The sequence below is a fragment of the Triplophysa rosa genome, unplaced genomic scaffold (assembly GCF_024868665.1).
Source record: "Triplophysa rosa unplaced genomic scaffold, Trosa_1v2 scaffold324_ERROPOS109529, whole genome shotgun sequence".
Classification (NCBI taxonomy): Eukaryota; Metazoa; Chordata; class Actinopteri; order Cypriniformes; family Nemacheilidae; genus Triplophysa; species Triplophysa rosa.
The window spans coordinates 32,542-58,056 of NW_026634335.1; the positions used below are offsets into that span (position 1 = coordinate 32,542).

Below are 25,515 nucleotides of genomic sequence, written 5' to 3' on the forward strand. Positions count from 1 at the left end.
CAAAATAGTAAAAACTCAACCTCCAAGTCTGTCCTATGAATTAGTACCAACCATCGCCCCAAAAGAAAGGCTACAGTGTTTTTCACCTATAAAACAGGAAGATTTAATTAAACTTATTGCAACATCTAAACCTACAACTTGCTTATTAGACCCCATACCAACTAAATTATTAAAAGAGTTATTACCCGTAGCAATTGAGCCCATTTATAACATTATCAACTCGTCAATTAATCTAGGCCATGTCCCAGGACCCTTTGAGCTGGCCGTCATTAAGCCTCTTATCAAGAAACCAAACTTAGACCCCAATGAACTAGGAAACTATAGACCGATTTCAAATCTCCCTTACCTGTCTAAAATACTAGAAAAGTAGTGTCCACTCAGTTGTGCTATTTCTTACAAAATAATGACATACACGAAAAATTACAGTCAGGCTTTAGACCGCATCATAGAACTGAAACTGAGCTCGTTAAAATTACAAACAACCTGCTTATAGCATCAGATAAAGGTAACATCTCACTCCTAGTCCTGCTTGACCTTACTGCTGCGTTCGATACTGTAGACCATAAAATACTTCTAGATCGCCAACACAATTATACCGGTATTCAGGGACAGGTACTACAATGGTTCAGATCTTACTTATCAGACAGACATCAATTTGTCCATTTAAATGGGGAATCATCAAATCTAACGCAAGTAAATTATGGATTACCTCAGGGATCGGTTTTAGGACCCTTGCTATTCTCCATATACATGCTGCCCCTTGGAAACATTATTAGAAAACATGGAATTAGCTTCCACTGTTATGCAGATGATACCCAGCTATATATCTCATCAAGACCAGATGATTCCTTCCAGCTATCCAAATTGGCAGAGTGCATCGAAGATATAAAGCATTGGATGACTTGTAATTTCCTTCTATTCAATTCTAATAAAACAGAAATGTTACTTATCAGACCAAAGACACGTGAGCAGAATATTTCGGATTATAACCTGCAAGTTGAAGGCTGCACTGTTACTCCAACAAATACAGTTAAAGACCTAGGCGTTATATTAGACAGCAACCTGTCATTTAAAAATCACATCTCAAATGTCACAAAAACAGCCTTCTTCCACCTTAGAAATGTTGCCAAATTACAAAATATTTTATGTGTGGCTGACGCAGAGAAGCTTATTCATGCATTTGTGACCTCAAGACTTGACTACTGTAATGCACTACTTGGTGGTTGTCCTGCATCATCAATAAACAAACTACAGTTAGTTTGGAAGAAGGCTGTTTTTGTGACATTTGAGATGTGATTTTTAAATGACAGGTTGCTGTCTAATATAACGCCTAGGTCTTTAACTGTATTTGTTGGAGTAACAGTGCAGCCTTCAACTTGCAGGTTATAATCCGAAATATTCTGCTCACGTGTCTTTGGTCTGATAAGTAACATTTCTGTTTTATTAGAATTGAATAGAAGGAAATTACAAGTCATCCAATGCTTTATATCTTCGATGCACTCTGCCAATTTGGATAGCTGGAAGGAATCATCTGGTCTTGATGAGATATATAGCTGGGTATCATCTGCATAACAGTGGAAGCTAATTCCATGTTTTCTAATAATGTTTCCAATGGGCAGCATGTATATGGAGAATAGCAAGGGTCCTAAAACCGATCCCTGAGGTAATCCATAATTTACTTGCGTTAGATTTGATGATTCCCCATTTAAATGGACAAATTGATGTCTGTCTGATAAGTAAGATCTGAACCATTGTAGTACCTGTCCCTGAATACCGGTATAATTGTGTTGGCGATCTAGAAGTATTTTATGGTCTACAGTATCGAACGCAGCAGTAAGGTCAAGCAGGACTAGGAGTGAGATGTTACCTTTATCTGATGCTATAAGCAGGTTGTTTGTAATTTTAACGAGCACAGTTTCAGTGCTATGATGCGGTCTAAAGCCTGACTGAAATTGTTCGTGTATGTCATTATGTTGTAAGAAACAGCACAACTGAGTGGACACTACTTTTCTAGTATTTTAGACAGGTAAGGGAGATTTGAAATCGGTCTATAGTTTCCTAGTTCATTGGGGTCTAAGTTTGGTTTCTTGATAAGAGGCTTAATGACGGCCAGCTCAAAGGGTCCTGGGACATGGCCTAGATTAATTGACGAGTTGATAATGTTATAAATGGGCTCAATTGCTACGGGTAATAACTCTTTTAATAATTTAGTTGGTATGGGGTCTAATAAGCAAGTTGTAGGTTTAGATGTTGCAATAAGTTTAATTAAATCTTCCTGTTTTATAGGTGAAAAACACTGTAGCCTTTCTTTTGGGGCGATGGTTGGTACTAATTCATAGGACAGACTTGGAGGTTGAGTTTTTACTATTTTGTCTTGTATGTTTTCAATTTTCTCTGTAAAAAAATCATGAATTCATTGCTACCAAGGTGCGGCGGAATATCCAGGTCAGGTGATGTCTGTTTATTTGTTACTTTAGCAACTGTACTAAATAAAAACCTTGGATTGTTTTTGTTAGTTTCTATGAGGTTACGGAGGTAAGGGCGCGAGTGGTGCTATTGTACCATGGTGCTACGTTTTTCTCATTAATCTTTTTTGATTTCATAGGTGTGACAGCTTCTAATGTATTAGAAAAAATAGTGCACAATTTGCTGGTCATGTCATCGAGCGATTCTGTATTTATTGGTATGGTTATTAAAGGAGTAAGATCTGGCAAGCTCTTTGCGAAACTATCTTAAGTAGTCGAGGTAATTGTTCTACCCTGTCGATAACGAGTTAAACGGCTGGTTTCTGCAGTGCGCAGTGTACATGTTATAAGATAGTGATCGGTGACATCGTCGCTTTGAGGTATAATATCTATATTGGTTAGATCAGTTCCATGAGATATAATCAAGCCTAGTGTATGATTAAATTGATGAGTGGGTCCATTGATGTGTTGTGTTACTCCAAAAGAGTGTAGTAGCTCTGTAAACGCCACTGCTAATGCATCGTTAGCACTATCTATGTGGATATTAAAATCTCAGACAATTAATACTTTATCAACGTTAACCAATAGGTTCGATAAGAAGTCCGCGAACTCTTTCAGAAAATCAGTGTAGGGACCAGGGGGTCTATACACAGTAGCCAACATAAAGGAAACAATGGTTCCCTTTCTGTCGTTGTGTCGAGCCAACAGATGGGGTTCGTCCCTGAGAACCAATCGCTTCCGACTTCTTAGAAAAGGCTAATGAAATTGACGAATTAAATTTGCATGCCGGACTCCGCCCCCGGGTAGACGGCGTGCCTCATTCATTCACCTTTTGTTCTTCGGAGCCTTCGCTCATGATCAACAGACTTCGCTNCCTTAGAAATGTTGCCAAATTACAAAATATTTTATGTGTTGCTGACTGTCATGGCTCTGCCTCTATTAGTCATGTTTTTCTTGGTCCTGTGGCAGAGCCATGACAAAGCCTTTGGTTATGTGTGGAGAGAAACATATTATTGTCCTTTTGACAATAATATGCGTTCTCTCTAGTGTCTCGTCATTGGCCCCGCCCCTCTCGTTTCCTGTATTGTTTCCCGGCCGTGTCTGATTACCCTCACCTGCCCTGTGTCGTTATCCTTCGTTTGTCTTCCCCTTTAAAATAGCCCTCATGTTTCATTGTCTTGTTGTTCGTGGATTGCGTTTTGTGCTGTGTTTGTGAACCCTGTACCTTGTGCTGTGTCTCATGCGTTTTGTCTACCTGTTCCCCGAGTTCTTGCCCTGTCTGTAAGTTTGGTTTATTCTTTAGTCTTAGTTTCTGTTTTGCCCCATAGTGGGAAGTTTTTCTTTGTCTTTTTTGAAAAGCTTTTTGGTTATTGTGTTTGTCCCCCATCGAGGGTTTTTGTTTTCATTATTAAAGTCTTGTTTTGTTAACCCCTTCACGCCTGCCTGCATTTGGGTTCTTCCACGCACTACTCGTGACAGCTGACGCAGAAAAGCTTATTCATGCATTTGTGACCTCAAGACTTGACTACTGTAATGCACTACTTGGTGGTTGTCCTGCATCATCAATAAACAAACTACAGTTAGTTCAGAATGCAGCTGCCAGAGTTCTAACCAGGTCCAGAAAATACGATCACATAACCCCAATGTTATCATCCCTTCACTGGTTACCCATTAAGTTCTTTTAATCACTTATAAAGCCTTAAACGGTTTAGCCCCTACTTACATAACAGAGCTTCTACCACACTACAACCCATCACGCTCTCTAAGATCTCAAAACTCCGGACTTTTGATAACACCTAGAATAACTAAATCCACCAAAGGGGGTAGAGCTTTCTCATACGTAGCACCTAAACTCTGGAATAGCCTTCCCGATACTATTCGAGGGTCAGACACACTCTCCCAATTTAAATCTAGATTAAAGACACATCTTTTCAGCCAAGCATTCACTTAATGCATAATATGCTAAATAAACCACAGAGAGACTGCATTTATTAGATATTATTTACTATAATAATCTTGCTTGTTCTATAAACACTGCACTGTGCGGTGTTTTACCTTTTTTTGTGTTTTTCAGTTTGTCTTATTTTCTCCTGTAAAGCTGCTTTGGAACAATGCACATTGTGAAAAGTGCTATATAAATACAATTGAATTGAATATTTGGTGCAAATTTCCAAACGCCCCCAAAGAACACCTGAACGCCCCCCTTTCAAAGATCTTGCTTCCATCGCCCCCCGACGTTCTCTGAACACCCACTGGGGGGCGGCACCGCCCCCGTTGAGAAACACTGGTTTAAAGGATATTACTTGGAATGCAACAAAAAAAACATTTTTTTCCCCATTTATGAAGATTAATAAAAACAGAGTTATCCGTTTTTGCTAACTCTTCACATAAATTGTGCGCTACATCTGCACAGATTACAGAAATTTTCTGCAGCAAATTGAGGGAAGACAATTTGTGAAACACAATCTGACAAATTGACTAGAGGTTTGGCATGGTTACCCACAGAAGATGGGCAGTATTCCTGTTTCATTCACAGTGATCCTTATGAAAGACTCTCCCCCAGCATTTTTAAAAACACAAGATTCTAGACGAATCACAATAATGACCCGTTTTGATTCCTAAACGGCAAATTTAGCTGGAAGGTGACGAGATTGCATCATACAGAAAAGAAAAACAGGGATATTCTCACCATCCTCCTCACGGTCATCTGCAGTTCTGTTAAGTGAATTCTGTAGCCACAGGACAGGGCCTGACAGACCTGTAAAAACACAACTATCAATGATCATCTCAGCCTTCAGTCACAAACAACCCTTAAGACCATGTCTGTTCAAGTACCTTGTTGTCGTAAGGCCTGAGCTATGCTTCTCAGATTTGGATTTCTCTCCAGAATGCCTTCAGATCTGCTCTTCTGTTCTTTACTAGATGAGACACCGATATGTTCCTCACTGTCCAGTTCTTCCTCAGAATTATCCTCTTCCTCATCTTGGTCAAGATCCAACTCCTGAGACTCTCCTGTCAGGCCAAAGAATTCTTCTTCCGTCTGACAGATGGAAAGTGAACTTGTAAAATTTATAATTACTTTTTATCCACATGGTTTTGTTTTTGAGACATCAACTCTGAATTGTTCGATATGTTGATTGACAAACCATTCCTGTACTCTTCTCAGGAGCATTGCGTTTTCTTTTCTTGTAAAGGTCCCTTCGGTCGGACACAAGACCCATACTGAGGATCTTGTCTACTACACGAGCCCTTGAACGTTTGGCTGTGATGTGCTTTAAAATGTTCCCCAACACATCTGTGGATAGATCAGAAAATCTTAAATCGATAGACCAATTGCATTTTCATGACTTGATTTTTCTAGTTTTGCTTGATGTACAAAAATTATACTGTTTGAAAGTCATAATTTTGTAAATAGCCCAGTGTCAGTAACCGTAGTATTATTAAAGGTGCCGTTCTTTGGCAGTTTTCGAAGCTTTGATGTTTTTTGGTTTCAAAAAATGCTTTTTATGTCACATATTTCAAGTCTATTGTTCACCGTTGTCCCTCTTCTCACAAAACGATCAGATTTTCTGGTTTCTGTAAAGTCCCTACTTCCGAAACGCTCTGATTGGTCAAGCTGACCCAGTCTGTCATGATTGGTTCCCCGCTTAGAGCGTGTGTCTGAAGATGTTTCATAGGCTTTTAGAGGTATGTGCACACACACACAATATCAGTGTAATACACAGAACAGCTTTCACAGCCGATGTTAAAGTCTGTTATTTGACCGTTGGTTATCTTAGAATGTGTGTAGCTGAATTCTTATTACCAGCTGTAGGACTGTGATGAAAGTGAAAGTAATTATTATTAATAATAATAATAATAATACATTTGATTTAAGGTGCCTTTCAAACCACTCAAGGTCACCGTACATCAGAAGTAATGTAAGACAATATCAATAAAACCAGAGCTCCAGAGTGCGTCCAATTTGGTCGCACGTGCAACCTAATTTCTCAATGGTGCGAGGTCTGAGGTCGCACCAGTGCGACCAGCCATTCGAGGGGAAAAATCTCTCCACGAAAGTCTCCCTGTGATTCAACAACAGACACATTAGGCCCATATCGTGGTCTAAACCAATCAGAGATAGTGAAGGGCGGACCCCCCTCTGATTGGCCATGGTCAAATATTCCTGTACGTGCGTGTACGTTTGAAAATGTGTGTGCTGCAGTCAGACAGAGAGAGGTGAGTAGCCTAGGCCCTTCAGATAAACAGAGTGGATGTAGCCGCGGATGATGAGAGAAGATGAAAAGAACGATTGACAACTTTTTCGTTAAGAATGTTAAGTTAAGGCCTGATCCGTCCGAAAATCATAACCAATATTACAATGCTAGACTGTGACTAAATGGTCTCATTTTGCAACTATTTTTCCTGCCAGTGCGACAAGTTTTTCTTAATGGCCGCACCGGTGCCAAACTGATCAATATATAATTTTTGCATATTATAAATTTAATGCGCAGAAATGTTATATTGCGCAAGCAACACATTCAGTCACTCATTTTCGTCTCCCTTCCTTCAACCATTCACTTATCTATCAGTGCCCCCGCCCCAAAGACGTAATTCAAGGGTAAAAGACGAAGGACCGAAAGAGCAGACGAGTGAAGCGCTCAATCTTGCAACTGAAATAAATATGCAGAATACAAGAATTTCCCCGGCTAAGGTACAAAACAGCAAAGATAACGAAATGTGTTGCGAATTTTTTTTATGCATGTGAAGCTAATGCAGGAAACATGTGTTTAAACTTTAAGCACTTAACAATACTGCAAAGCATACAAAACGTTACACATCACGCTAAATACTATATATTTGTAAGTCGCTATTGATAGAAGCCAAACGTGTATCAATGCAGCTTTCATGAAGAATAATCACTAAAAGCCTTCAGGTCTCGCGGGTTGTTTGAGATATGCACGCGCCCAGAGAGTCAGAGCACAAAATATTAATCAGAGTTCTCTTTCACACCTTCTTACTCTGAAACACATAAACACAAAAAATATAAACATATACACAAAAATATAAACACAAAATAATGTCAAAATTCCCATATTAACAAGAAACCTTGTAAAGGTATTCAGTTTAGTTACCAAACAGTTGGGAAACAAAACGTGTGTTCCAGTATATTGCGCGAGCTCTTAAAGGGGCAGCAGCATAATAAAGATCTCAGTTTATAATGTTCATCAAACAACAAAGGACAGGCCCAAAAACACTCACTGATATTAAAGGAATTGTGTTCTCTTATAGGAGTTGTTCACAACAAATAAAGGAAAAAAGTAGCTTTACATCTTTCGTAAAGCTACTTTTTTCCTTTATTTGTTGTGCTTTAAATATGGTAAAGTGTTGAAAGAGAGTTTACATATACAATAAAAATAATTTGATCATAAACAGTAATTTGTATTATTTCTAATTGATTTATTAATGTATTAAGTACATTTTAATGAAGTTATAGTGATTATTTTTTCTTACCTCACCCCACGACTCTGGTGCTATCAAATTAAGGGCAGGTGCCACCAACTAAATAACTTTGTAGCACCAGTGCCACCTCTCTCAAGTGTTAAGCCCATTGCACATTGAGTCCGAAATTTGCGTCCGAAATTTCCGCAAGTTAAAAAATGAATACGACCTCACGTTGTGTCAATCACATTTACACACTGCCTCCGATATTTTCGTCCGTCATAAAAAAATTCGGACCGGGTTAGATTTTCTGCATTTTCGCATCCGTAGCAAGCATTTTGAGTGGCCTTTTATAACAATTCAGAGACACCATACAAACGAGAGGCAAATACGAAAAAACGCATATGAAAATTTCGGACCGTATGTGCAAAGACCTTTAGTCTAGAGCAGTGGTTTCCAAACTGGGGTACGCCAGGTGACGGAGAGGGTACGTGAACAAAATCCTGAAATCTACTGTTTACTTAATTATAACGCACCTGACAATCAAACAGGCATGTTTTTCTCACAAGCTAAATATAAAGACGTGCTCTCTCTAGTGTACACACAGCAAAATAGTATTCACGTAGTGCCATAAAAGGTCAAATTCATGACATCCAATCAAAAAACATGCGTCCACTCATGCGTAAGCGTACGTCTTTACGTACCGCATGTGACTTCACACAAAAATTACTGACAGACTTCTGGATAGCTTTGCATGCAGAGTATCCTGCCTTAGCCGATCACGCTTTGAAATCATTACTGCCCTTCTCCACAAAGTATCTTTGCGAGAGTGGGTTTTCAGCACTTGCCCACATAAAGAACAAATATCGACACAGACTCTGCATAGAGAATGATTTGAGACTCAGACTTTCTCCGATACAACCAAACATCACAGAGTTATGCAAGTCATTTCAAGCACATCCATCTCATTAAGCAGTGAGTATTTATTTATATATGAGTCATATATCATTTATTGTTTGATAAAAGAAAATGACATGTATTTAAAATGCAAATAAAAAAATGTTTGAGACGCAAAGGGGGTACGCAAAATTATGGTAAATCCCTGGGGGGGTACGCCATTGTAAAAAGTTTGGGAACCACTGGTCTAGAGCCTTGCTTTCTTGTAGAATTGTGCTTCAAATAAAGAACTTTATGCTGACCAGATTGTTAGTTAATCATTTACAAGTCAATATTGCCTATATGGACAGCGATAAAAAAAGCTGAACTTGTAAAACTGCGGTGTTAAATGCGATGCGGTCAAAAATTTGGGTGCACCTAACTTTTGTGCTGGTGCACCTAGAAAAAAAATTAGGTGCACCAGTGCAAAAAGTTAGTCTAGAGCCCTGAAAACACAAAAAAGAACAGTAGTTATGAAAAAAAAGGGTTAAGCGCATAGCTCAGTCAAATGTTTACAATGGTAACCAAACACTACTCCAGCGGCTCTTCATCTCCTCTAAGGAAGGCCTCACCCCTTTTTTGGCATATTCCTGTGGGCGGAGGTTATTTAAAAACTCGGAACTGTGACCCTGGAAGTAAAGGTCTGTAGTCCTTGAAAAGCGAATTCTGTTAAAGACAAGATCTCGCTTGGTATTGAACTTTATCATTTAGCAGATATTATTTATGCTCTAACACCAACATTACACACTAAGTAAAGTTTGAAAATTGGCATCACAGGGAATGGCACCTTTAACCATGATGACTATGTCATGTGGGTTGACAATCCAACATAATTAGGGCCCCCTGTAGCCCTATAGATAGGAAAAATATGAAGTTTGGCACATTTGAAGTGGTGGTCCTCTATAGTCATCTGACCAAATTTGGGGTCTCTAGCACTAACTCTATAGCGCAACCATCAGTTAAATTTTACTTTTCAAATGGTTATAACTTTTGAACGCTTTGATGTACAAAAGTTTGGTAACATTTTAGGATAGGGACCAATTCTCACCATTAACTAGTTGCTTATTAGCATGCCTATTATTAGCATTTTGGCCTGTCTATTAGTACTTATAAAGCACATATTCTGTATGACCATATTCTACATCCCTTATCCTACCCAATAAACTTAACAACTACCTTGCTAACTATTAATAAGCATGAAATTAGGAGTTTATTGAGGCAAAAGTCGTAGTTAATGGTTTGTTATCTCATTACACTCATCATGCGCATCAAATTCCATGTCTTGCATGAAGACTCCACCCATTACAGTAGCGGCCATTTTGAAAGGTACAGTATTCCATTTCTATGCGGCTATTCCTCTAACATTTGGCTCAGTAGATCTTTGGACTTAGCCGCACAAAGCTAACTGAACAAAATTTTGATATATGTATTTTTTCAAAAGTTATGACTTCGCAAATTCAACAAAGCTGACCCAAAATTGGATCTGAGGTTTATCTTGGACGCTTCACCGAGACCTTGGTCTGGGGGTCCGTGCCAAATTTGGGAATAGCGCCACATATGGGACACAAGATTTGAAATATTGCTATCTTTGCTCGTAACTTTTGAAATATTTGTGAGAAAATCACACCAAGATCTTGGTGTCTAAAGATTCCTTCCGTCACACCGCAATGGATGATTATGTTTCATTCATGACTAAATTAATGGCCTGTCTGCCATTTTGAATTTGTCACACATGGCATAGTTTCTGAATGATATGACATAACTGCACCTAATTTGGTACACATATTGAATTAGTGTTCTGAAAGTAAGACAGTGCCACCTAGCATTCTTAAGTTCATAATTAAAAAATTTTTTTTCGCTGTCATTATTTTCCCTGGTTTGTGCTGATTCCACTGTTGTCTCATTGTCATTTGCTAAGATTCTGTTCATTAATTATTGTAAAACAAAATAGTATATTTTTTCCCAAAATTCTGCTTGTATAATCTTTGGGCCGAGGTGCACAGAGATGACAAACTTTTTTATTTTGTGGGAATGTTTTTGAGACATGCCTCTTCAAAGTTAACTGTGTGTTAGATTATTTAGTTCCCCACACGAATGGACACCCCTTAAGGGTCATTGATTCCTGATATATGCTTTTAGGCATTATATACTTCGGTGCATAAGACAGTCTTAATGTAATATATGACAGCGTTGCTTTATTTGCTTAAGATGAAACCCAGCCATCTGATTGCATGAGGCAGTTTCCTGTGTGTTCTGATGTGCTCTATATAACATGCTGCTTTTGAGGAAATAAATGAGCTTGATGTAACCACACTTTTGTGTCTGTGTCTCTCGCTCCCAGAGCTCTGTTGAAGTCATTGTCTCACAACATTGGTCTAAGACGAAGAGAAGACTAATCTGAACACTGAAAGAATCTAGATTTTAACACTTTGCTTGTGACATTGTGTTTTGCTCACAGTACACTAAATTGGCTGTATTTAACATGTGGTACATTATTATACAATCTCTTAATCTTGAGATCATTGTCATTTATGCTATCTGTTTCCACGTGTATTGTATTTGTTATTTTTGCTTTTCTGTGATTAGACCAAATTAATGCTTGCACCTCTGGAAGACTTCTTCAGCAGCCTCAATAAAGCATGTCAACTGAGTGGTATAACTTGCTAAGGCACAAGCCTAGAATCTGTCAGGGTGTGGGTTCGATTCCTGGGTGATGCAATGTTATCATAGAGCATTTTGTTTTGGGTAAAAGCTGCATTTTCTCATTTCAGAACGTGTTATTTTTGAAAGTTTGAGAGAGAGAGAGAGAGAGAGAGAGAGAGAGAGAGAGAGAGAGAGAGAGAGAGAGAGAGAGAGACGTGCAAGCTCTGCTCATCGCACTGCATTTTAAAAACTATTCAACAGCCCCAACTTTCCGGTCTTCACTACAAGTCACTATTGTATGGCTTACTTGCCATTGTCATCTTCCAAAAAGTGCAGATCCTGTCCTGTAATTGAATAAGCACTGCTTGTTGCACAGTGCAGTCAACGACAGGATGTGGAGGGCAGTGAAACAGCTACTCATGTGGCGCCATATCAATCTACAATCTTTTTTATGGCTACAGTGGGTGCTGCATTTGATTTTCTATCACTTCATAAACTATTGTAAATTTACATTATGAATTTAAAATAAACAGTGCCCACTGCAAAATTATGGGGTGCCCACAGGGGTGGCCAGAGTTTATACAGTGTTGGCCATGCCACCCCTTGGGGCACCAAGAAATAAGTCTTGCAGAAACCAGGGCATTGACACATTTAACAGTATGATTTAAAAGCTTGCAATTTGTTACCAAAATTCTGCTAAATGCATACATGTAAATGTAAAAAAGGTTTTTTTCTTAAGGAAAAATGCAACTAATGATGTAAAAACTATACAGGGAACCAAGTCAGTACAACAACACCATACCATTAAACATTACAATTATACAATTTATTTGTATACAACTCCATATACTGTAGATTTTCAAATAATGATGTTCTAATAATAACTAATGATTCTAAAGACTGATCAATTACATTATTTATTTAAGATAAATATAGGCTACCCCAGCTGGAAAGAAAAGAAACACAATAGAACCCATCAAAGAAATTCAAATGGTTCCCATTGAAATACTATTCATCATACGATTATACGATTATCATATTAATCTTGAGTAGTATTGCATACTTCGTATCTTCGAAGAGTATTTAGTTTAAACACGTTTATAAAAGACAGCTACAGCTGTACGATTATTTCCGAAAGCATACGGCGCGTGCGGGGGGCGGGGTAGGCTGAACTAAATCACGTGCGCACCCATTGCCAACAAAACACAGACATCTGTTTCACTCACCGCACGTGGTTCATGTCTGGCATCTTATAGCGCTGGGACAGCTCCATATATCAGTTTCAAACGATCTCCAAATCCAGCATTTTATCGATTGTTTATATAACATTCATCACCCAAATGCAGTGAACAAACAAACACCTGAACTTCGCGAACGTATGCTCTCTCTCTCTCTCTCTCTCTCTCTCTCTCTCTCTCTCTCCTGCACACAAGTGAAAGTGACATCTGCGCATGCTCCTTCTCCTACTCTCATTGCTGCCGCGTGGGCGTGCTTTTCCTAAGAACTAAGAAAAATTGTTACGAAACAGTTTTATATGTTTGAAAAAAAACTTTCCAAAACCTGTACGATCGCTGGGGGAGTGTATCGAGCACAGAAATACTACTTAATACGCCCAACTCATTTTTTGACAAGTTGACCATGTTAAGCATGAGAAGACAGCACGTTTAACATTGTAAAGAAGTCAGAATGCATGACACACCGTTGCACCACCCCTTTAACAAACTTTTTTCATTAAAACCGTCATAAAACTCATTTTTGTAGTGTGTTTTGGGCATTATTCCCCCCAATAGAATTCATCACGTACCAATAAATATTAGACCATTATAGTTTCCATTAAAACCAATTCAATTACCAAAATCCATGACATTTTCTATGGTATTTTGGGCAGGGTTCTATTGTTTATTCAGGGGGGATGTATAATCCTCTTATGCAGGTGCAGATGGAGCATTTTAAATGATACACTTCAGCTTCTAAGAGAACATGTTTTTGGGGGGTCAAGAAAGAGTTTGCAGTATATTTCTTCCTCACTCACTCTGGATGCATTTTAAATTCACAGTAAGGATGCACTCCTGTCACATTACATTACACACGTGCCTTTCAATAAACCGACTGAAGGTGGGTTAATGTGTTTATATGCTAGGCGAAATAGGCGTAAGATGCAAAAATCTCTGTGGCAATCATCACAGACCACACATGAATATTCAAGACAGCAACATTAGAATACAGTAAAAATGACAGAGAAATTTTAGTGAGTTACTGTTAATTAACTCTCCTTCTGGCCATCCAAGATGTAGGCAAGATGCAAAGAAACTGAACTTTATTTACTACATCATAACCGATAATGTGTAGCATCAGACAATCAGTACGCGCATGTTTCAGTAATGTGGCAGGCAGGGTGCATTTCAAAGTCACTGTGGGACACAACACGAAAGCTGAGATAAAAGAAAATTGTATATCTGTATTACTTCATTCTCCAAGTGTCATGCAAAATGGCTATTTTATGAGGTACAATTGCCCATTTGCCCATTGCCCAACCTTAACGTTATACAAGTTGCCTTTAAAAAAACGAATAATCACAACACACATCAAGCAAAAAATAAATAAAGGAAAATTTAAAACCTTTACATTAAATAAGTTGCCTATATTAACAAAACGAGTAATTTTATGTAAAATAAACGGCAAAGCACCATTTTTTTAAAATTAGAACAAAAAGAAAATTAAAACGTAACCGGCTCTTGACGACAGTGCTTACATATTCTACTACATGTTCTTTGACAGAAAAGCCTCCGCCATAGTCTTGTCAGTCAGCTCACTTCACTCTCCTCACATGATGAATAAAATCTGACACCTGCTTCTGATCTTTGCTGCGACACTTGTTCTGCTTACACTGAACGCAGCAGCTGCATCATTAATTCAAATACGCGCTCCAGCGCAGTTAGCAATCAGACTATGCGTTCTGCACCTGGCTGAGCAACAAACAAAAAATACTCCAAACATTTTTCTAAATTTTTTAGATTTTAGATTTAGATTCAATTTATTGTCATTGCACATGTACGAAGGTACAAGGCAACGAAATGTGACCTCTGCATTTAACCCATCCAGAGAGTAGTGAACACACGTACCCCCGGAGCAGTGGGCAGCTATCACTGCAGCGCCCGGGGAGCAAGTAGGGGTAAGGTGCCTTGCTCAAGGGCACCTCAGTTGTTACCCGCCGGCCCTGGGAATCGAACCGGCAACCTTCTGGTCACGAGTCCGACTCTCTAACCATTAGGCTAAATGAACTTAATAAAGAAACGAAATTTAAATAATTTGCCATTAAAACCAAAACTGAACTATTTTAATTGCTGCAACAGCCTGTGTAAAAAAACACAGGCTTCAATCGGACTCGGGCTGAGATAAGCTGTCGGACATGGGCCGGGCCAGAGCTTACATTTGAGGCCTGTGCAGGGCTCTAGCTTGAAGTACGATCGGAGCGATGTGGAACGGGTTAAACGAAGTGCGTTTGGCACTAAATATGGATATCAGAGGATATAGCGCCGAAAGATCAAGTGCGCGTGTCTGCATTTGAACCGCGAAAGCTGAAAAAGTAGTTCAGTAGTGTTTGTGTGTGTGCTGCGCACATTGCACTGAACCAACAGAGAGGGAGGCGAATTTCGTCTAGCTGTGAACAATGGCACATCAACCAAACAATGGTGCAGAATTCAACAATATTTGTTGTTATAAGAAAAAAAAGTGTCTCGTTTTAAAACTGTGGCGGAACAAAATAGACTATGGCGGGTTACCTTTGTCAGTTACCTGCCTATTTATGTGATGACCTGCACTTGTGTTCTTTTAAAGATGACAACACACATTTTATAGGTTACTTGTGCTATAACAGTTTGGCCTGTGTAGCAGGGCTGTATGTTATGTTGCCTCTCTCTGTATTTTGAACTTTAAAAGGCATGGAACCTATGGACTATGGGTTTTGCTGTTTTAACTTTAGTTAGTGTGTAATGTGGCTGTTTAAGCATAAACAACATCTGCAAGGTTACCATGCTCAAAGTTCACGGCAAAGGGAGATATTTTCATTAACAGAAATTGCTTTTTAAGGACTACAATGAATAAATGGGACTAAAACACGCTTCCTCTCGGGTTAGTGACATAATGAACCCCAAAAGTTACATGAACCCTGCCGCATGGAACAAGGATATGGTAATGGCATATATGGTAATGAAAAAGTAGTTTCAACTCAATTATGCTCCTTCCTCCAAAGGAATGACATCAATGAACAATTCCAGTCTGGATTTAGAGCATGTCACAGTACAGAGACTGCTTTGATCAGAGTTACAAATGATCTGCTATTGGCGTCTGACCGAGGTTGTATCTAGTTATTGGTGCTGCTAGACCTTAGTGCTGCATTCGATACCATTGACCACAGCACACTCCTACACAGACTCGAAAATTACGTCGGCATTAAAGGAATAGCTTTGAAATGGTTTACATCTTATTTATCCGACCGTTTTCAATTTGTAGCAATAAACAATGAGGTGTCACGCAAATCGCAAGTCCAGTACGGTGTACAACAGGGCTCAGTCTTAGGGCGTCTGCTCTTCGCATTATACATGCTACCTCTAGGAGATATAATAAAGCGACACGGAGTTAGCTTTCAATGTTATGCTGATGATACTCAACTTTATATTCCCTCGAAGCCTCATGAAACACAGCAGATCCATCGAATAATGGAATGCATAGTCGATATAAAAAACTGGATGAGTAACAGCTTTTTATTACTGAACTCGGACAAAACAGAAGTGTTACTTATTGGACCGAAAACTGCTATAAGTAACAACCAAGAATACTGCTTAACTATTGACGGATGTTCCATAAAACCCTTGTCATCAGCAAAGAATCTTGGCGTTCTATTCGATAGTAGTCTGTCATTTGAGAGCCACATCGCCAACACCTGTAAAATTGCGTTTTTCCATTTTAAGAATATATCTGAACTACGTCATATGCTGTCTATGTCAGATGCAGAGAAGTTAATTCATGCATTCATGACTCAACTCAACTCTACTCTCAACTCAACTTTATTTATATGGCGCTTTTACAATTTTCATTGTTACAAAGCAGCTGTACATGAGACACATTGACTACAAGTAAAACAATCAAAGTTGTACCTGCAAAAACAAGAAAAGGTTGAAAACACAGAAGACAGACACACCCACACACAAAACACTCCACACACACAACACGCACACGCACCAACACACACAGACACAGAGACACACACACACACACACACACACACACACACACACACGTACGTACACAGACAAGTATGCACACACACACACGCTCAGTGAGAGCACACATTTAGGATAAAGGAGAGAGAAGCACAGGTCAAATATAACAGATAATAAATTCCTATATGCAATATTAATTAAGTAAAACTTTAAGATTCTAAAGCAGCCCCCCCGGTCAGGCAGATAGTGCAAAAACAGTATGCAAACGGTGGCGAGGAACCCAAAACTCTAATCGAGAAAAAAAACCTCAGGAGAACCCAGGCCCAACCAGGGGATTCCAGTTCCCCTCTGGCAAAAGCTGCTGCCTCTGCACAAGCTCCAGAGAACTTGCACAACAAGGCTAAATAAAATAAATAAACTTAATAATAAAATAAATTATAGTTTAAGATTATCATTAATAATCTAATAGCATTTGAAATTTTGTGGTGAAGACATGTCAAGAGACCGCGTCCTTCTTTATCCAGCTCTATCATCTCAGCTCTTGTCAGGTCCCCACTTCCCATTCTCCGCTCTACCATCAGGTCAGGCCATGAACTGCATCCTGCTCGCTGTGGTAACCTTGGAACAATGAGACAAGACTGGCTGAGAGTAGAGTACTGTTCTGTACTCTTTGATGCAACAAGTACATCAGTTGTGTTTTTGGTTCCGGTTGATCTAACTAATGCAGCCTAAACCCTCTGAAGATTTATATTATGGAAGAGTAGTGTATGCAAGATTAAAAAGATGCGTCTTTAGTCTAGATTTAAACTGACAGAGTGTGTCTGCCTCCCGGACAGTGCAGGGAAGACTATTCCAAAGTTTAGGCGCTAGATAGGAAAAGGATCTACCACCTGCACTTGATTTTGAAATTCTAGGTATTACCAACTGACAGGACGCCTGAGAGCGTAATGCACGTGAAGGACTGTAATACAAAAGGAGTTCATTCAAGTACTGAGGAGCTAAACCATGTAAGGCTTTATAGGTAATAAGCAAGATTTTAAAGTTAACGCGATGCTTTATAGGTAACCAGTGCAAGGTTGACAGAACCGGGCTAATATGTTCATACTTTTTTGTACGTGTAAGAACTCGAGCTGCCGCGTTTTGGACCAATTGGAGTTTTTGTAATAAGCCTGCAGGGCAACCACCTAACAGTGCATTACAGTAATCTAGTCTTGATGTCATGAATGCATGAATTAACTTCTCTGCATCTGAGATTGACAGCATATGACGTAGTTTAGATATATTCTTAAGATGGAAAAACGCAATTTTACAGGTGTTGGCGACGTGGCTCTCAAATGACAGATTACTATCGAATAGAACGCCAAGATTCTTTGCTGACGACGAGGGTTTTATGGAACATCCGTCAATAGTTAAACAGTATTCTTGGTTGTTACTTATAGCAGTTTTCGGTCCAATAAGTAACACTTCCGTTTTGTCCGAGTTCAGTAATAAAAAGTTGTTACTCATCCAGTTTTTTATATCGACTATGCATTCCATTATTCGATGGAACTGCTGTGTTTCATGAGGCTTCGAGGAAATATAAAGTTGAGTATCATCAGCATAACAGTGAAAGCTAACTCCGTGTCGCTTTATTATATCTCCTAGAGGTAGCATGTATAATGCGAAGAGCAGAGGCCCTAAGACTGAGCCCTGTGGTACACCGTACTGGACTTGCGATTTGCGTGACACCTCATTGTTTATTGCTACAAATTGAAAACGGTCGGATAAATAAGATTTAAACCATTTCAAAGCTATTCCCTTAATGCCGACATAATTTTCGAGTCTATGTAGGAGTGTGCTGTGGTCAATGGTATCGAATGCAGCACTAAGGTCTAGCAGCACCAATAACGAGATACAACCTCGGTCAGACGCCAATAGCAGATCATTTGTAACTCTGATCAAAGCAGTCTCTGTACTGTGACATGCTCTAAATCCAGACTGGAATTCTTCATTGATGTCATTCCTTTGGAGGAAGGAGCATAATTGAGTTGAAACTACTTTTTCCAGAACTTTAGATATGAAAGGTAGATTCGATATAGGCCTGTAGTTCCTTAGTTCTCTAGGGTCGAGTTGGGGTTTTTTGACAAGGGGCCTTATAACAGCCACCTTATATGCTTTAGGCACATGTCCTAATGTCAGAGATGAGTTAATAATACCAAGAAGAGGATCTATAATTTCTGGGAGCATCTCTTTCAGTAGATTTGTAGGTATAGGGTCTAGTATGCATGTTGTTGATTTAGATGATCTAATAATTTTAGACAGCTCATCTTGATCTACGGTATAAAATAATTGCATTTTCTCCTTAAGGGCGCTGTAGTTAGTTTGTTCAGCGGGTTTCACTTCTGATTGCATTGTTATAATTTTTTCTCTAATATCTTGGATTTTATATGTGAAGTAGTTCATAAATTCATCACTGCTATGCTGATATACAGGATCAGAAGTCACTGACGATTTATTTTTTGTTAATTTAGCCACCGTGTTAAATGAAAACCTAGGGTTGTGCTGGTTTTCTTCTATTAGTGATGAAAAGTAGGCGGATCTAGAAGTTATTAGGGCTTTCCTGTATTTTCGAATACTATCCTTCCATGCTGTACGAAATACCTCTAATTTAGTTTTCTTAAAGTTGCGCTCCATTTTTCGGGCAGCTTTCTTTAGAGCCTGAGTGTGTTCATTATACCACGGTGTGGGGCTGCCATATTTAATCTTCTTTAAACGTAGTGGAGCAACTTTGTCTAGCGTTACCGAGAAGGTGGAATTAAAATGTTCAGTGACATCAAGTCTAGACTACTGTAATGCACTGTTAGGTGGATGCCCTGCAGGCTTATTACAAAAACTCCAACTGGTCCAAAACACGGCAGCTCGAGTTCTTACACGTACAAAAAAGTATGAACATATTAGCCCGGTTCTGTCAACCTTGCACTGGTTACCTATAAAGCATCGCGTTAACTTTAAAATCTTGCTTATTACCTATAAAGCCCTACATGGTTTAGCTCCTCAGTACTTGAATGAACTCCTTTTGTATTACAGTCCTTCACGAGCATTACGCTCTCAGGCGTCCTGTCAGTTGGTAATACCTAGAATTTCAAAATCAAGTGCAGGTGGTAGATCCTTTTCCTATCTAGCGCCTAAACTTTGGAATAGTCTTCCCTGCACTGTGCGGGAGGCAGACACACTCTGTCAGTTTAAATCTAGACTAAAGACGCATCTCTTTAATCTTGCATACAATACACTTCCATAATATAAATCTTCAGAGGGTTTAGGCTGCATTAGTTAGATCAACCGGAACCAAAAACACAACTGATGTACTTGTTGCATCAAAGAGTGCAGAACAGCACTCTACTCTCAGCCAGTCTTGTCTCATTGTTCCAAAGTTAGCACAGCGAGCAGGATGCAGTTCATGGCCTGACCTGATGGTAGAGCGGAGAATGGGAAGCGGTGACCTGACAAGAGCTGAGATGATAGAGCTGGATAAATAAGGACACGGTCACCTGACACGTCTTCACCACAAAATTTCAAATGCTATTAGATTATTAATGATAATCTTAAACTATAATTTACCTTATTAGTAAGTTTATTTATTTTATTTAACCTTGTTGCGCAAGCTCTCTGTAGCTTGTGCAGAGGCAGCAGCTTTTGCCAGAGGGGAACTGGAATCCCCTGGTTGGGCCTGGGTTCTCCTGAGGTTTTTTTTCTCGATTAGAGTTTTGGGTTCCTCGCCACCATTTGCATACTGTTTGCCTGGCCGGGGGGGGCTGCTTTAGAATTTTAAAGTTTTACTTACTTAATATTGCATATAGGAATTTATAGTCTGTTATATTTGACCTGTGCTTCTCTCTCCTTTATCTTAAATGTGTGCTCTCACGGAGCATGTGTGTGTGCGCGTGCGTGTCTGTGCGCGTACTTGTTTGTGTACGTGTGTGTGTGCGTGCGCGTCCGTGTGTGTGTCTATGTGTGTTAGTACGTGTGCATATTGTGTGTGTGGAGTGTTTTGTATATGGGTAGGTCTGTCTTCTGTGTTTTCAACTTTTTCTTGTTTTTACAGGTACAACTTTAATTGTTTTGCTGATAGTCAGTATGTCTTATGTACAGCTGCTTTGTAACAATGAAAATTGTAAAAAGCGCTATATAAATAAAGTTGAGTTGAGAGTTGAGTTAAAATCCATCACATACCAGTAGACACTACAGTTTCCATTAAAACCAATACAATTCCTATTAGGGATGTAACAATTCACCGTGAGCCGGTTGAAAATCGGTTATAATGAGTGACGATTCAAATCAGTTGAGGTGTGAACTGAATCGCAATACATTTTTTGAACAGCAGGGGCCGCCATTTTCACTGCAAACCTACACGTGGACATGCTGATTTTCTTAAATGCAAAAAATCCAAGAAAAGCTCAGACAGTATTAGTTTGTTTATATTAAAGAGACTTTTTCTATTATTAATTTGTTATAAAATTGCAGTTTAGTTTTGTTATTTGAAATAAAACATTATTTTATTATACAAAGAAACGTGAAGCATTTAAGAAATAATGCAAGGGAAGTTGTTCATTTCTAATTTGTTTCAACTCATTTTGTAAAAATAAATCGTGAATAAATCGCATCGTGAGATCAGAATCGTGACTCGCATCGCATCGTGAGCTGAGTGAATCGTTACAACCCTAATTCCTAACAGTGATGCTAAATTCTTACACATGCTAAACTCGCATTGAAGTCGTTCACTCTGGGCAAAACAAAAGTAAATTCCATTCAACTCGATTGCTTGTCTTACATTAAATCTATGGTAATTTGTAGGTAAAATTAAGTAGAAAATATTTTTTAAAAACCAATAAATTAACCTACAGTATATATGTGATATATATCTGATTCAGTTCTTTACTAAAAAAAATGCAAATATATATAAATCTTTAGAGTATCCTACAATTCATAAGATTAAGACTTTTTAATGAAGTTGTAGCTAAAATTAACCAACCCACTTCTTTTAATACTATAGACCAAAGATAAAGACCCCTTATTTTACATTTTAGAAAAAATAAAATAAACCAATATTAGTTTCATAAACAGAAACAGACAAGAATAAAGTTGAAGTACTATTTTATCCATAGTTTTGTGTGATGAGTACAAAAGAGAAGGTCACTTAAGAGACATGTTTAGTTACATTTTATTATTTATAGTTCTTTTCAGTCACACAGTACTTCAATTTAAGAAATGTTTAGGCGAGAGAAGGTCCTGTAATTTAATGCAGTTTGAAGAAATGCTTTGGGGAAATTGTAATGTTCAATAATTTATTCTATGAAAATCAAATGTATTATGAATAAATGCGCATTGAAGAAAAGTAAATATGGTTCTATATATACTGTCGATTGTAGTTTTAGGATAGAAAATCGAAATCGGCAAAAATAGGAATCTGCAGGTTTCACTTATAAAAAATCAAAAGCCTGAATCGGCCAAGGAAATTGAAATCGGTGCATCTCTAATGTGAAGCAGCTTCCGATCCAATTCATCCCTAATACAATGCAGTGCGATCCGATTCGATACAACACAATGCAATGGAAAAATATGATTCCAAGCAATTCAACATGGTACCCCTGCTGAAAAAACAATTGATCTTTGCCCAAAACACAATAGAATGTTTTGTGGAACTAATGGTTATAATAGAATGTAGTACATACCCAAAGTAGAAGGAGTAACGAAAGATGAACTACTAGACAGTCAAAAACAGTACATCGGATATGAGAGATGTGTGTCAGTCAGCGGAGACTCGCGGTACGGTGGACCCAGATACGAGCCATGAAAGATAGGCTGCGCGCACACACGTTTACTTGTGGCTTTGCATGTACTGACAACTGTGATGTTATTGGCAACAGAAGATCGTCTTGGAATCGGCAAGACGTGAGACTGACCTCACATCTTGCCGATTCCAAGACGATCTTCTGTCGGTGCACCTCTACTTCATATGTATCTTTAATGTATATTATCGTTGGCTATGCATCGAGATGCATATCACATTGGCCCCAGTATGGAGCTGCACATCCCTAATAGAAATACTATGTTATACGTCAAACTCGTTTTTTGACAGTTTGCTCATGTTTAGCGTGAGAATCCAACACTTGTAACAGTGTAAATAAGTCAGAATGGATGAAATGCCAAGGTGAAACAGGAAAGTAACCTGTTTAAATTTAAAATAATCTACATCCGTGGTTCTCAACCTTTTTTGGGCCAGCGCCCCCTAATCCATTATCCAGGTCCTGTACCGTGTTGCTGTTGATTTGCAGTCTCTTTTTTTCTGACACCCATTTGACAATAATCCCCGCTTGCTATTTGAGGAATTGAGGAATGAATCCAGCACTACAATTGGTCAAACTCTGCTTTTGCTTGATTTGACTACTGTGAGTGCACAGAAACGTCACCTGGATTTTGCGTAGTTTAAAGTGACAAAAATAACGGTACTTGTACTTAAACTGCGACCATGCAATGGTGTTTCATGCATTCTGATGTAGAGCCTGGCATGCCAAATGTTGAATCATGTAATGTCATAAAACTTCCCCCTCAGCAGAGTTTTGCAGACCTCGATTGGGTGTCACCTAGATCGCAGAGAGTCTGCTCCAAATAGCCTGATACCTGGTGCTTCTCCAAAGTTTTATGACCATCATCTCTCCAGGGGTTCCAGAGGCCCTTTTTTTCTATTAGTAAGACGTTAAAGAATAACACATATTCCCCCATCTGAGGCTAGCCAGAGGAACTTCTGTGACAAAACTACACTAAACTGTCCTTTTCTATAAATATATGTAAATATCCCTGTTATATGTTGGTGCTCTTGCCATTTTAAATCACCTGTAACTGGTAAATATGCACGTTTGAGTTAGGCTTTGTTTGCATTTGTACATCAGAATGAATCACGACTTAATGCGATTCCAACCTGGCATATTTGGTACCTAAATGTTTGTCTCTTGATTTCCTCCTTGATATATGTTGTGTGACCATAGAACACTTTATACTCTTTATGTAATGATCTGGACTGGTATTTTGTAACGTTGCTAGGAGGTCATAAATTTGCAAATTAGCTGTTGAGTGGACAAAGAACCTCTTCCTTGCTCCACTCTGATTGGTCGATTCAAACTCAGGTGGGCATGCCCTCTCAATAAGTTAAATATCGACCCTGCTCTGTAAACTGAGCTTGGCTTTTCCTCTCTACCTGCCCTCACTGGAAACTGGTCCGTGGCATCTCTTTGGAGACTGCCTTTCCCCACTGGGGGGAAAGAAGGAACAATGGACTTCTGCTGCCTCGCACACCTGGCTGCGCCATGTGGCTGGTCGCGAGGCCCGGAACTTATTTCAGCAGGACTGCAGTCTGAAACCATTTGAACATTTCAATCTCCCCACGCGCGCATACAGGATATTTTCCAGCACAGAGCTTGCAAGTATCCGTTTATATACAGTATATAGAATACCTGCGTTAAGTTTGTGCCTCTTGGTTAAAGATGATTGTATTGGTGCTTTAGAAATGTTTTACCTGCCTTGCTGCCATGCCCGCCCTCTCTCTCTCTCTCTCGCATGAGTTTATCTTTTCTATCCTAAAGCACCTTTCTTGTTGTGAACTGGACTGTGTCAAGGTTTTTTCTTTTTTCACTAGTTGCTTTTACGTTTGAGTAAAATAACGTTACGTACTTAGAGTAACTCGCTGAGTTGCGGAAAGCCGTCTACCACCGCGCGCTGGTCGGCAATGGCGGCACCGGAGAGGCTGAGTTTTGAGCAACTTTCAAGCAGGCATGGTGTAAAAATCGCACCTGTGATAAGGTGTTCAGTAGAGGAATGCAGTTTAGCGGTTGGAAAAGTGGTTGGATACGACAGCATTATGTCGGCTTCTCGTATGAATAGTGCATTTGTAATTTTCTTGAACAGCATGGAGAAAGTAAACAGCGTTGTTCAAAAGGGAGTTGTTATACAAGAAACTTTCACGCCAGTAATGCCTTTAGTTCAACCGGCAAAGAAAATCATATTGTCAAATGTCCCCCCATTTATTAAGGACGAACTGCTTATAACAGAACTGTCAAGACATGGTAAAATAGTGTCACAAATGAAAAGAATCTCTCTAAATTGTAAGTCCCCCTTGCTTAAACACGTTGTCTGTTTTAGAAGACAAATCTACATGATTTTGAATAACGATGCTGAAGAAATGAAAGTGGCTTTTAAGTTTAGAATTGATGGCTTTGACTATGTGGTATTTGCAACCTCTGAGACTAAGAAATGTTTTGAGTGTGGGCATGGAGGCCACATTAGACCTGTGGTTTTACTAAAGATTATTAATTGGAGTATGGTTCCTATATATAGAAAATGGTAAATTTGTGGATTGTGTACTTTTACTGCAAATACCATCCCTGCTGAAAAAAGTCAATTAATTTTTTAATTAGAATGAGATTTTTAAATTAAATTCCTCTTTGTAGTGTGTTTTGGGTTTTATTCCAATAGGATTTACCATCCCACCAATAGAATCCATCACATACAAGTAGACAACAAGTATCCATAGTACAATTCCCATTATTATCATTAAATCCATTACATTTTCTGTTGTATTTTGGGCAGGGTTCTATTGTTTTTATTTCAACAGGAATACTTCAACTATAGTTACTTCAGTAAAAACATCATTCATTTTCCAAATCGTTTTAAATGATATAGCAGCAGATCAGAAGTTAACACGCACGCGTAGCTCAAGGTGTATGTGATGCTTATTTACCATTTAGTTGTTATGCCGATCATTTTCATGACAATGTTTCTACGATCTTTGACTGATC

At 38.9% G+C, this 25,515-nt stretch overlaps 1 protein-coding gene across 1 annotated transcript in view; it reads right to left on the minus strand.

The window, feature by feature from the left end:
- The window catches only part of LOC130550439 (protein timeless homolog), an 82,422-nt gene that overhangs the window by 26,318 nt on the left and 30,589 nt on the right, over positions 1-25,515 (minus strand). Inside the window, exons 11-13 of the mRNA XM_057327916.1 lie at positions 5,612-5,760; positions 5,301-5,505; positions 5,155-5,223 (exon numbers count right to left, since the gene is read on the minus strand). Of these exons, the coding sequence (XP_057183899.1) occupies positions 5,155-5,223; positions 5,301-5,505; positions 5,612-5,760 (423 nt within the window). The remainder of the gene's footprint in view (positions 1-5,154; positions 5,224-5,300; positions 5,506-5,611; positions 5,761-25,515) is intronic.